This window comes from Embiotoca jacksoni, unplaced genomic scaffold, assembly GCF_022577435.1.
Source record: "Embiotoca jacksoni isolate LCO1_2020_lvr unplaced genomic scaffold, fEmbJac1.0.p SCAF_15, whole genome shotgun sequence".
NCBI lineage: Eukaryota > Metazoa > Chordata > Actinopteri > Embiotocidae > Embiotoca > Embiotoca jacksoni.
This window is the reverse complement of record NW_027185285.1, coordinates 4,110,300-4,123,926: the sequence shown is the minus strand read 5'-3', so window position 1 is coordinate 4,123,926 and position 13,627 is coordinate 4,110,300. Positions and strand designations below refer to the sequence as shown.

The 13,627-nt window shown below is 41.3% G+C and overlaps 3 protein-coding genes across 4 annotated transcripts; 2 read left to right on the top strand and 1 right to left on the bottom strand.

Moving 5' to 3' along the window:
* Positions 1-1,002: 1,002 nt before the first annotated feature.
* Positions 1,003-5,368, bottom strand: rsad1 (radical S-adenosyl methionine domain containing 1). Of its 2 annotated transcripts, none has more exons than XM_069148971.1 (9): positions 5,044-5,368; positions 4,782-4,915; positions 4,460-4,664; positions 4,013-4,378; positions 3,341-3,404; positions 3,119-3,266; positions 2,779-2,833; positions 2,573-2,676; positions 1,003-2,163 (listed from the first exon to the last, which is right to left on the bottom strand). In XM_069148971.1, exons 1-9 carry the CDS (start codon positions 5,197-5,199, stop codon positions 2,019-2,021), a joined length of 1,377 nt encoding a protein of 458 aa, XP_069005072.1. In that variant the 5' UTR covers positions 5,200-5,368; the 3' UTR covers positions 1,003-2,018. The 2 variants fall into 2 exon arrangements, with proteins under 2 accessions (XP_069005072.1, XP_069005073.1); XM_069148972.1 differs by having other exon boundaries at positions 1,004-2,163; positions 4,782-4,855; positions 4,970-5,133.
* Positions 5,369-6,850: 1,482 nt separating this feature from the next.
* On the top strand, positions 6,851-8,734 carry LOC138197711 (GTPase IMAP family member 9). The gene is made up of 2 exons (XM_069148570.1): positions 6,851-6,872; positions 7,704-8,734. Exons 1-2 carry the CDS (start codon positions 6,851-6,853, stop codon positions 8,732-8,734), a joined length of 1,053 nt encoding a protein of 350 aa, XP_069004671.1.
* Positions 8,735-10,697: 1,963 nt separating this feature from the next.
* On the top strand, positions 10,698-12,870 carry btr02 (bloodthirsty-related gene family, member 2). The gene is made up of 6 exons (XM_069148969.1): positions 10,698-10,967; positions 11,074-11,151; positions 11,246-11,485; positions 11,571-11,700; positions 11,796-11,822; positions 12,044-12,870. Exons 1-6 carry the CDS (start codon positions 10,698-10,700, stop codon positions 12,586-12,588), a joined length of 1,290 nt encoding a protein of 429 aa, XP_069005070.1. The 3' UTR covers positions 12,589-12,870.
* The last annotated feature ends 757 nt before the right edge of the window (positions 12,871-13,627 follow it).

Here is a 13,627-nt window from a genome sequence, read left to right as displayed (position 1 = left end):
AGAAAGAAAGAGATGTCTTTCGAATACACACACGAACGTAAGCAATCAATTGTTCTCAAGTGATGATGCAAAAAGTGTGTGGGACGGAGGGAGGGTGACTCAAACATTGACCTTACACGTCTTATAAAGTCAGTTGCCAGCAGACGTGAGAGATTGTTCATATTTCACAGTGAATGGCATCAAGGACCGAGGTGTAACAATGCCTCTTGAGCAGCCCTGGCAGTCGTTCGTCACACTGTCGTATCACCATGCCACTTTGAGGAAACAAAGAGTCAGAGCAGACAAAGAGGGGGAGGCAGGCGAGAAGAGAGACGAGCGGAAATCAGCACCATGGAGAGAGCCCACTGATTATTTCTCTCAGCCTTTCCTGTTGCTCTGACACTCAAATGAATGCTCAGCATACAGTGTGTTTTTAGTCTTCTATTTGGATTTGTTTAATGGTACTTCCAGTACATAGACAGAGTTTAATGGAAGATGGGTCAGTAAATCTTTTTGAATTTGAATGCTGCTACATCATACAAGTCTTTCATTATAATACATGATTTGACTCATAGTCAAACAGTTCTGTTTTTTGAGTTTATAAGCAAGGGTTAATTTTCTTCACAGATCTACTCCTTTAAAACCAAATAAATGTTCATTCATTCAAGTGAAACTTTTAATTCATATTATATGTTTAATTTTAGCACACCTGTTTATTGACCACACAACTCAAATATCTCTGTTTTCTCTGGAATAAATAGCGCATTTCATACATCTTTCAAAGAAAGGTCTATTTAAAGAAAGCTCAACATTTTCTTTTGTAAGAATACAGACTGCAGTCAGAGCTGGCCAGGAAATTAATATTCATTCAGCTGGTATCATATAAATCCTATGTGAAAAGTCATCCAGCTACAGTAAATGCAGTCCAATTGATCAAGTCCGAGATTTGAATGAACTTGTCTGCAGTACTTTTCTCAATTAAATGTAATTTCTTTGTCAGTATGCTGACCGTGGAGGACACGTAATGAAATTGATTAAGGTAGGATAGGTAGGTAGGTAGGTAGTTACTTTATTAATCCCCAAGGGGAAATTATTTTGCTACAGCAGCATTTATACATACAGGAAAGCAATAAAATAACAGTAAAAACTATTAAATATAAAAATGCACAGTATATACAGTACTATATATATATATATATATAAATATAGAAAGCTCAACATTTTTTATATATATATATATTATATTTAAACAAGCAAGAAACACAGACAACAGTGTTATTGTTGTGTGATGGATTTTGCCAGAGGTGAGTTATTGTACAGTCTTATTGCAGTGGGCAGGAATGATCTCCTGTATCTGTCCTTGTGACAGCGGAGCTGGAGGAGTCTTAAAGAGACACATTAATTATGTGTGTTTACAAAAGCAGCAGAAATTATCAGTATTCTCAATCGACGTACGGTTTACTTAGAAGGCTCGCATATCTGTTCAAACAATGTCCTGTGTACTGGTGAGTCATAATCCTGTTTAAACGACAATAAAGACTTAATGAAAATAAATTCGGTCTTAGTAATAATTGTATGACAGCACCTTGAAGGTTTTAAAAATATTTGAACATGTAATATTCCAGTTCTCATCCCAACAAGTGTGAAGGACAACACAGGGACATTACAATATAAAGGAGCGTTATTTCATTTCTATTATAACTGCGGTAAGATGACAGACTGTTACTGGCTAAATTGTGGTGGTTTAAGTTGTTATGAAAGATAAACAGCAAGGTAACACTGGATTAGAAAAATCTCATTTAATGGAGGCAGCAAAGAGCGGAAAAAGGCACAGCTTTAAATAAGGAATTTAAATAAAAGTAACTAGTACTGAAATAAGACCTGTGAGACTGATCTGCAGTCAGTATCTGCCTGTTTTTCAGGATAGAGGGAGGAGAATCTACATTAAGTCCTGTTCAAGTGTAGATGCGATTTGTTTTTATCTTATGTCAGCCACAAACAGGCTTTCTATGAAAATATGTGCTCTGTTAACATTACTGTCATCGCGGGTTGGAGGTCGTCTTCGTTTGTCCATCAGCAAACTGAGTGTGTGGCATTTGAAGAGTTTGTCTCTCCAGCTCCACCAGCAGAGCTGGAAGTATGCTGTCCAGTAGAGCCAGTCCATCCCAGGAGCAGCGAAGACCCCTGAGAGGAGATTCAGACACAAGAGTAGAGATCCAACAGTTAGTTTATTAGAAGATATATTGACAAAGAACAAATCTGTAGATTAATCATTATTCAAACAAAAATGGGCCAAACATCCCCTTGTTCCAGCCTGTAAAAGTCAAGGATCTAATGCTTGTTTGCCATTTATTTTAGTTACCTGTATATATTTGGATTTTGGACCACAAACCGCTGTTTTGGCTTTGGGCTGTGAGAAATTTCCCCTTATTTTTTGACATTTTATAAATGATTTAATCAGGTAATAGTAATAAAATATCAATCAATAAAGTAAGTCATTGTTACATTCAGCCCTACAAAGGTGAAAAATCAGTTTTTTTGCCAGTAAAAATGTCAATCTTTGCAGAGGTATAAAATAATAATCATGAGTCACCTGTCATCGAGAATCAGTTGCCCGCTCTGTAGCAACTCTTGGACATCGACAGATGCCCCAAAGACTTTATGGAGGCCCTGCTTAGGGCTAAACAACTCCCAGTGCTTTTGAATACAAGAAAATAACCACAAACAAACATGATTATGTCTCACATCTCACAAAACTTCATAGAGGTGTGAAGGGTTCATTGTGAGTGTGTGCTTCACCTTGTGACTAATGCCCTTAGTCATCCTCAGTCCCATCACCAATACTTCCTCCAATCTGTCAAACAAACGTGTCAGAGCTAAGCCTCACATTGATGAGACACAAACAAGGACAGAGAGGGTAAATGAGCTTAACACAAGTCTGATAATAGTGTTTTACTGGGACAGAATGTCTCATATAAGGAGCACATGTACACAACCTCTACACACTGTTACTCGCACTCTGTTGATTGGCCGATACTTAATCGTTACATTTCACATGTGCAGAGTATTTCTGGAAGTTGCAGCTGTCTTCTTGTGTAATATTTTTGGTACAAGACAGCCTGTAAGTGCAACAACTCACAGTTCAAGATGGCCGAGTTGAATCCGCCTCCGCGTGCCATGCCCCCTCTGTTGCACTTCACGGATCCACACGTCAGGCTCCAGAGTCTGGGTCCGGGCCTCCCGAACAACACCTCCCTCCCCCAGGGGAACAAACCGCCCGTGTGCTCCTGTTAACATACGCACATCAAAAATGACGACTACAATCAACATAATTCACTGCTTTTAATCTGGATATTATTACCTGGGCCAACGCCGATGTATTGTTTGCCTCTCCAGTAGCTCATATTGTGGTGACTCACCGAATTCTGCATACCAAAAAGAAAATGCATTAGTGCCGTCGTAATTGTTGCTCTCCGATGTGTTTATGGGGCAATATGGAGCAATTTAGAGGACACAGCTGCCTTGATAATGGAGTGTTGATGAACACAACACAACGAAAACAAAAAAAAGCTCAATAACACTCAATTATATCCGGAAATAAAAACAAAAAGCAGTACGCCTCTATGGTTTAATTTTGGTGACCTAAGCACTGTTAATTATACAGTGAGGATACAGATGCCTACAAAGCAGAACAACTACACAATCTACAATTACTGTATATTTCTCTGTTTTTTTAAGGTCAAAAGTGGATTCACGTTTGAAAAAAAGGTTTATTCGTAATGTGTGTTTGTTCATTACATTTTGATTGGTCAACAACAGAGAAGGACAACATCTGCAGACCTTTAAAGGGACCGCAAATCAGTCAGTCACTGAATTACGTAAAGCTTCAAATATCTTTGCCTTCAGTACTCGAATAAACTATTAAACTTGCCTTTCTTCTCATCTTTGTGAGGGAATTAATGCCTCATAATGTGGGGAGAGAAGAGATCCTGAGGTTGATCATCAGTGAAATGTCGTTCTGCTGAGGACTTACGCGTCTTGCGAAGTTGGACACCTCGTACTGATGGAAGCCACGCCGGTGGAGCGTCTTCCTGGCACACTGGTACATCTCTGCCGTCACATCTTCGGCGGGCACGGTCACACATCCGCTCTGCACCTGTTTAAATAGCTGAGTGCCTCGCTCCAGGGTAAGCTGGTACAGAGACACGTGGTCGTCACAAACCCTCAACAGCTCCGACAACTCCGTTCCCCAGGATTCAACTGTCTGCTTGGGCCGTCCGAACATGACATCCACCGACACCCTGCCGGGGCACAGCCTCATGGCTTCCCCGATAGTTTGCAGAGCCTCATGAGAAGTGTGGTCTCTTCCCAGACTTTTCAAGTGCTCATCCTGCAAAGACTGAACGACTGAAAATGTGAGATAAAAGTGTAAGCAACACCATCATTTCCGTGATGAGAAAAATCCATGTATGATGTTTACCTGGACCCCTATGGAAAATCGATTCACCCCGGCACGGCAGTAGTCCTCCAGCTTTGACATTCCCACGGGAGTGGGGTTGACCTCGAGTGTGACCTCAGCGTCATGTGAGAGATTCACCTGCCTGGAAACAGACTCGAGGACCGCAGCGATGGTCGAGGGGTGAGCCAGGCTCGGAGTCCCACCACCAAAAAACACTGACGTGATGCTGCATATGGAAAAAAAAAAAAAAAAAAAAGAAGAAAAAAAAAGAAGGGTGATGAAGAGGAAGCTGCAGGGTAGAGCTACTAGCTGATTTCACATGGAAGGACAAACGAATCAGTACCAGGAGACTTGACTGAGCTGCAGCAGAGTCTCAGTCTCCCTCTGAAGGCACTTCGTCATGATGTGGTCGTTGTTCTGTTTGGGGATGTACTTGTTAAAGTTGCAGTAGGAGCACCTTCTGAGACAGTATGGCCACTGCGGAGGGACGGAAGAGGATGGTATGACTGGGGAGGGGGTGGGGGAACTTACGGAGGACTGAAACACGCATACGCAAGTTCAGATATGTGCTCGTATCTCTGCATAGTTGACCAAAGCCAGCTCACGTGCACATAGAGAGACGCCTCCTCTGCGAGGTGTGGAGAGCCCGCAGACCATTCAGGCACATCCTCAGTCACTTCCCCGCCAGAGAAGCAGCGCAGGCCGGGAGAGAGGGCTCGCCTGGCCGCGCGAAGCGAGTGTTTAATCTGTGTGCTGTTCATGTGTAACTACCGCAGACTCACGTGCCGCAGCGTCCGTCTCCCTCAGTTTGTATGACAACGATGTAACCAGCCGACAAATGTGTGTTAAATCATTTTTGATTTCATGTATATGTATACATATATAAGTATATACGTCTACGGTTTCCAATGTTTCTGGTAGCTCTGTCGTCCCTCCTCCAAACAGGAAATGCATTATGTGATTTCCTCTTTGTGTGTTTCACAGTTTGTCCACACAGAGACGCTGTTTTACTGGAGAAGAATTACTTGTTGGTCTACAATCGGCTGCTGTGGACACTAAGTTTACTGCAAAAAAAATACTTCTTTTTTTTTTACACTTCAGTGCCAGATAATTTGTCCTAATTGCAGCAATAAGAGTATGAGCGAGTTAATAGGTTTATTTGTTTAACCCTTTCTACCGTTTTGAGCCTACTTCCTACCATGTAAACACAGAAGAACCAGGGATAATACAGTTTAAATTGAAGAAGGTACCAGTAATCTAAAACAAAACAAAATTATACATAGGGCTACATGAAAATATAGAGCAGTAAAGACTCTTTTTTTCAACTGGAAAAATCACTTAAAAAAAGTAAATGGTGGACTTGGCAATCCTTTCAGGGCCAAACCTTCCCAACACCACTCCAAAATAGCTAAGATATGCTTTTTAATATTTCAAGAAAATTATGTTTTTTAATTCAAGAATACAGCATCTTTGTTTGCCACCTGCATACTGGACTTTAATCATCACTTATTTCCAGCTATTGTATTATCACAGTTTATAATTTACTTAGGCTATATCAAACTTTAGATGTAGCATATATGTGAGAAAAATGTGTGGACAGCTGCATACTGGATTTATATATAGCCTATCTGTGTGCCTATCTTTTTGAATGAGGCTGAATGAAGTATCATCAGCTCCTTGTAAACATGATATTTGTTGTCGCAGTAACAATACAGAAAGACCCATAGTCTATACTTGGAATATAAATTTGTGCTGCACTCAGATAGAATCAAAGTAATTTAATGAGCTATTGATTTCCCTGACCCGGGAAAAAAAAACAGTCCAGTGCACTAAAAATAACCTTGCAGGGTCACAGAGCTTTTGTCTTAATACAGACAAAAAATACTTACAAATATGTACAAAAAGAAAAAAAAATGCCCTTGCTGGGGTTACAGTTAATTAAATGTCTTTATCATTTTGAGGTTAAGAGCCAAAAATGATCTGTTGGTGGACAAACATCTCTGATTAAGTGCTTCTCATCGTTATATGAGCACCTCTGATCAGCACTAACACATCAGAGTCTGTGGCGATGTTCGATATACAAAACACATGATATGATTCTCTATGTAAGTGAGCCAATGGACTGGGCCAAATCCAAATCAACTACTCCCACCCTTCGCCATATTATTTCAAAGTGACAATTCGCAGTAATTTATTCAGTAATGTCACCAGAGTTGTCAATAAATGTGGTCACTGCCAGCTCTCAACCCCGAGGACATTTTCCACTTGATATTAAATGTGGTACCCAATAATCAGCTGAGACAGAGAGGCAGAGGTGGAACAGACAGGGATATGTTTTCACTGAATACAAGCAAGTGTGTTGAGTGAGAAGCTGCTGGACTGAAATAATTAATCTGGTGTAAATCTGCCAAAATGGATAAGAAAAAGAAGAAAGGTAAGCTTTCGGATTTAAAATATATACAAGTGGGGCTAACAAAACCATGTGGACATGAGATGACCTCTTGTTTTGTTTATTCTTTACTTATGTTATAAAAGTACAAAGGTGGAATATCAAGTTGCATGTAACAGGGGGGCTGTATGAAAGTTACTTGGATCAGGAAGGGGGACAGAGACTTGTGACTTGTGTTTTACTTCACTTCCCCAGGGTTACTTATATTTTCATTGGACCCTGTCATTAACCAACAAACAAGCAAAATAAAATGCAACACTCCCCCAATATTTCAAAAATAATGCAAATGTGATATAAAGCTGCAAGCTGTTTAGAAATTCATAACCAAATGAGGTAAAATTGAAATGTTGCACTACCATTTTTAATCTCTAGAGAAAATGTAAACTGAGTGTATCAACTGAGCACATGCATGCACTGAAATACAACATAAGAAAAGAGAACGTATGACACCCTCCACGATGATCCTCCATAATAATTTATATAATATGTCTTTCCAGCATTCTTTAGAAAAAAAAAAAGAGTTTGACCATCAGCTCAGTTGACCTGCAAGAGGTAAAAAAAAAAAAAATCTGTAATACAGGCTTTGCATTTAAAGGGCTTAGCATTAAAACCAGCAAAATAAAAAAAATAGTACTAAAAAGCAAAAACTATTACTGTAAAGTGGTAATTCGTGGTATTTCTACCTTATATGCAACCTCAACCTCGTCTATACCTTATTAGACTGGCGGAAGGCTCTATGGTGTGTTAAAGCACATTATTGTTTTGTGTTCAAGTGAGTTATTTCTCAAACTGAACTAAACTACCTTCTTTTCACAGGATGTCCTGTAGAACTGAGGCTTATGGTGGTCGGTAGCAGTGGACCCTCTCAGTTCCTCCTCACTAACGCCATACTTGGCAGACAGGTGTTTTCTAAGGATGTCACCAGCATTTCTGACAGCATGAAGAACAGTGGAGAGCTGGCCGGGCGACGAGTGGCTGTGATCAACGGACCAAACATCTATGACAAGGATATGTCTCAGGCCAAGACGAAGATGGAGCTCAGAAGGTCTAAGTGCTTATGTATACCTGGTCCGCATGCCTTTCTTGTTGCCTTTGACTTGGAGAACATCTCCCTGAATGACATGTCAACTTCCAGACTAATGAAGAAACGCTTCGGGAGACACTGTCTGAAACACTGCATGGTCCTGCTGGCTTATGAAGGAAATGTGGATGGGCCTGCTTTGGAAAACAGGGTGAAGAAGACAGACTGGTTCCTGAAAGAGCTGATTGAGAAGTATGGTGGACGCTTTCACATTTTCAACAAGAACTGGAGAGACCAGAGCAAAGACAGGGAGCTGCTGAGGAATATCGAGATGATAGTGGCCTCGGTGGGAGGGGGCTTCTTCTCCAGCAGAACTTTCCAGAAGGCAGAGGACTGCGTGAAGAAGGAGGAAAAGAAGCTCAGGAAGCAGATGACGGCAGATATCGAGAAGACGTGGACTGAGCTGGAGAAGCAGTACATAGAAGAGGAGCTGTTTTGCCAGAAGGATGTTTACACTGCCAATGTGAGCGCAGACATTAGAGCCAAAGCAGAGATGGACAATAGCTGGCTCAGAACTTCTCTGGCCAGAGGACTCGGTACGGGGGTTGTTGTCGGGGCCGTGATGGGCGCCCTGTTTGGGTCTATAGAGGGACCAGGGGGGATGGTTCTTTACGGTATCATCGGCGGTGCAGTCGGTGGATCAGCAGGCGGAACTGCACAGGTGGCAATAGAGAACATGGAGGACAGAGTATTCCCACCTGTCAGACAGAACTTCAACTCAATCTTCATCAATCGCTTCTTTGCAGCTCCTCGAGCAGCAGCGTGATCTGACTGATGACCTGCTTTTCAGGATGAAAAACTTGACATCACACGTTCTTTGTATCTAATTGTAACAACAACAAAAAAGCCTTCTGGCTTTCCTGATACCAAACTATATGTTAATGTTTAACTACCTTTAGGCTGAACCATTCTCCTTTTTTACAATATGCACTTATATCATACGTCAAGTGATGTATAGTATTCCATTGTTTTGGCACAGACTTTTAAGGGGGTTTCTGATGGCTAAAGTCACAACAAAATCTTATAGCTAAATAAAATTGTAAATGAATAAATTTAAAATAAAGGCAATTGTAGTTTTAGTTAGTCGTGGTTGTTCTGTGTGCACTCTTACCACTTTATTCAAACTCCAACATTCCCTGTTGTCTTGTCGTTGGGTTAGTCAATGTGTAGCTCAAATAACATCGAGGGTGGAGTCTCACCTTAGCATGCCATTGTCTGAACCACTGCCCTTTTCCTAGATAACAGGCATACCTTTGTGCACCTGCTGAGGGTGAAACAAGTGTCGTCTCTACATACTATTACCTAAAACTTTGAGTAGAAGCAGTGCAGACTGACAGCAGTGGGGAAGATCAGCTGGGATAGGTAAGACCACATTTCCCTTTCTAACTGGTTTCATATTGATTTCTTTTTATACACAATTTCAGATTTTTCTCTCAGTCCTCTTAATCATTTACGAGCATATTACATAACCGATGGTTGTTTCCTATGCGAGTCAGAACAGAGGAATTATACATTAGATGAAAATCAATGTTAAGTTGAAAGTAGTTACTGCTTTGTGTTGTGTTATAGCTCCCCATTGATGTCATACACAGCTTGGTTGCTACCAGTTTGACAACATATTTACCTGCTTCCGTTAATCACAAAGAACTAAAATGTCGTGACAGTCAGAAGTCTGAAAGGTAGAGTCCAATGTTAATCAGTAAAATAATTGCACTCTTCTGCTGAAGAACACAATGTCTTACTTGTCCTGAAGTGCTGCATAGCTGCAGTGAAGATGTTTGGGTTTTCCCATTTCTTTGTAAATTCACCTATGTTTGGATGATTGAACTGATATCACTGTACATTTATCAAAAGCAATGTAGATTTCCAATTTCTTCTTTTTTTTAATCAAATTTGTAGTAAGCTATGTGGCTTCAGAAGACAACCATGTAACAACATACAGTGGTGGAAAGTAATAGAGTGCATTTACTGAAGTACAACTTTGAGGTACTTGTGCTTCACTTTTCATTTTCGACCGTGTTAGAATTTGGTTCCACCACATTTAAGCAGAATATTAGATTTTCAGCTAATATCATCTGTCAAAACTCTTTCTATATCTGTCAGAAAAATTACTCAGAGGCTAGGTTCAAAATCAAACATATCGGACATTTATTCTTGCAAGAAGGAGCAAATACATGTACACTCAAAGAAGGATGTCCAGCATTGCTCAACGTCACTCCTCCGTAGGGCAGCTTTTATACAGTGTGACAAACAGTTGACAGTCACCCCCATTCCCTTTGTATCTGCTTTCGGTGATACTGAGTTGGTCGCAGGTCACAAGATAAGGACACAGGGGAGTCGTCAATTAAATGCGGAGAGTAAAACAAAAGAAACCTTTCAGAGCCACTTGATGAGAAACTTTCCGGAGTCACTTGCAAATAAGATGACCACATAGAAACTTTCCAGAGCCACATGCAGACAAGAAGAAACTATCTTTTTTCTTTCCATCAATATCATAAATTTGTTTTCCTAAAACAGAGGAATCCACTTGAGATGTCCATGACAGCGATGCACTCACAAATGATTTACACAATTCTCACATGAACGATAAGCTTCCATTGTGTTACCTTATTTACCATTCAAACACAACTCCCTTAACTCCAAACATGGAGGACTTTGAATTAAAAAAACAACCAGGAAAAGCTTTGCTTTGTACTTTGTTGACATCATGTCATGGTCTTTTTCAGAGTATGGCCTCGACCATCAGCCTCCTCCCGGAGAAGCCATTTTTGTGCTCTCTGTGTCGAGACATCTTCACCAGCCCTGTGACCATCCCATGTGGACACAGCTTCTGCTTGTCCTGTCTGTGCCACTACTGGACGCGACATCAGTCCAAATACTGTCCCCACTGTAAGAGACCGTTCACTGACAGGCCCGACCTCAGTGTCAACTGCATTCTGGCAGATGTCTCCGATAACTACAGGAAGTCTCGACCACAAAAAACACCTGATGAGGAAATGGTACCTTTTTGATTTTGTCTGTCATTAAATCACAGGTGATTCAATCTGAAAAAAAAAAAAATCAAGTATATTTGTGAGTGCTTATGTCAGTGTTGCACATTGGCAGGTTATAGATGCTGAGCAAATGATTCAGGAAAGGTTGCAGAAGATAGAAAGACTGAAATATTCTCTTGTGCTTCAAAAGGTGAGTTGAAACCTTTTTAAACAATTAAAATAATTGTAATCTTTGTTGACTCTTCAAAACATACTATTAAATGATGATGATAATGTCCACTCAGACCTCTTATCTCAGAGAGGTGCGAGAGAGTCAGAAGGTCTTCTCTGTCCTTGTAAAGACCATGGAGAAGAATCACAAGGCGGTCGTTGCTGCAATTGAGGAGAAACAGAAAGAGGAGGAGCAGAAAGTAGAAACGCTGGTGAAAGAGATCGAGCAGGAAGTGCGTGAGCTGAAGAGGGATACCAACAACCCTGATCCTCGGATGTCTGATGAGAGTGATGATTCGAAGCAAGTTGCCACGGTAAGCATCTTGTTCCACTCCAGACAACATGATGACAATGGTGAAGCTGTATTGTTATGTTGTGCTGAACATTGTCTTCCCTTAGTCGCCCTATGAGATGAAGGACTGGTCCAAGGTTACCATAGAAACTGATCCTTGTGTCGGGGCCACCAGAAAAGCATTGTCAGACATACTGGAAAAAATAAAGGTAGAAGTCAACAGACTCTCCAAAGCAGGTGAGAAGGTTAACGTTTATCTTACTGTATTTAATCTGCATTTTACAATAAATTCAATGATAGTGATGTTTGGTTTTCTTGTGTATTTTCCTCAGAACTTAGAAGAATAGAGAAATACACAGGTAATGTGCTCTAAATTTACAAGTATATTTTTGCATTCCTTTTTGGGATTTATAAAAAAAAAAAATCAAATGCTTTTTTTTTCTTAGTCAAGGATTTACAGGGTTTGCAGTTTTGAAACCTAAAATATAAGACTGAATCCCTCCGACCCAGTCTCTTATGTTATTTAAGATATCACTACTGTTTGATTCATTCTTGACTTTTTCTCCTCCATTCTTCTTAGTGGATGTCAACCTCTGTGTGAAGACAGCCCACCCCTTCCTTTCTGTCTCAAATGACAGAAAACAGATGAGGCACATGGACAAGCTTCAGGAGGTTCCCGATCACCCCAAACGGTTTGACCGGGTGGCGAACGTGCTGGCCAAAGAAAGCTTCAGCAGCGGGAGGTACCACTGGGAGGTGGAGGTTGGCGAGAAGATCGAATGGCACCTGGGTGTCGCCAGACAGTCCATAAACAGGAAGGGAAAGTTCACCATCTGCCCTGCAAATGGTTTCTGGACTCTAAGCCTGAAGGCTGGAGGCCAATACATCGCCAACACCTCGCCTGTCACCTCGGTGGCTCTGGAGCAGAGACCCCGGAAGGTGGCCGTGTTTCTGGATTACACAGAAGGCCATGTGTCTTTCTACTGTGCAGAATCTGGGGTCCACATTCACACCTTCACAGATAACTTCACAGACAGGCTTCATCCGTTCTTCAATCCAGGTCGCCTGCACGGTGGCAAAAATGAGGCTCCTCTGATCATCTGTTCTAGTATTTGCAGCATCTGAGCCTCATTCCAGTATAAACTCTATCTTTTCAGAATCTATCCAGTCTGGTTAATATATTTGTTAATTTAAAAATCCATTTATAATCTACAATGAACCACTTTTTCCCTGTCAGAACAGTGAACAAGAGGGTGCATAAGGACAAACTCCTCACACTCAAAAACTTCAATGAAACCCATAAACAGACTGAAAAGTGAAAAAGCAGGGTAGAAGAGAAGAGAAGGCTCTCATAAATGAACAAGTGAGACCAAGTTCAATAAGAGGAGAAAAAGGGGATTGCTGAGTTAGATGGATGTGTGGGGCTGCAGGGCTGGGACAGAGGTTGACAAGGAGCAGGGAGGGAGGGCACAGCAGAACAGCAGGGCATTGTGCCCGTACACCAGGCACTGGGAGACACACTCTAACACATTCACGCATTCACACACCAACAGAGTCGTGCACACAAGCGCATGCTTCGGCCCACTGCCACACAGACTCACGCTGGCATCTCAGAGGGCAGCCCCATCTCCAGTCCAGTCTTGGGTGTTGAAGCTGATCGCCCGTCTCCACTGCAGTTCACCCGACCTCTGAGACCGAGCCGCCGTTGCTCTCCGGCCTTCCTGCTGACTGAACTGAACTCTCAGGGCATCCACAACTGATCTACACAAGCAAAGGACCCAAAGACAAACACTAGCCTGTGGATCATCTCCAGGGGGAGCAGTGAAAGCCCAGAATACTTCATTTGAGGTAAATATCCATGATAACACCCAGTGTATCAGTGCATCGGTGACATTTTCAATAATTTCACTAATGCTTTGGCCTTGACTGAAAAACTAATAATAGGAAACATGTTTGCTGTGATTTGTTTTGAATATATCTCAGTGTAAAGGATGCTTGAGGCAATTGTTCTTGTTTAATTGCAATGTTAGAGGCAGGTTTCAATGGAGAGGTCCAGGGAAATCCAGAGGCCTTTTGGGAATTTTGGGCTGGTCAAAAGGAAAATTAGGAATTGTTTATTTCTTTGACTGCAAATACAAAATGTTGTAACAACAGGAGAATATTC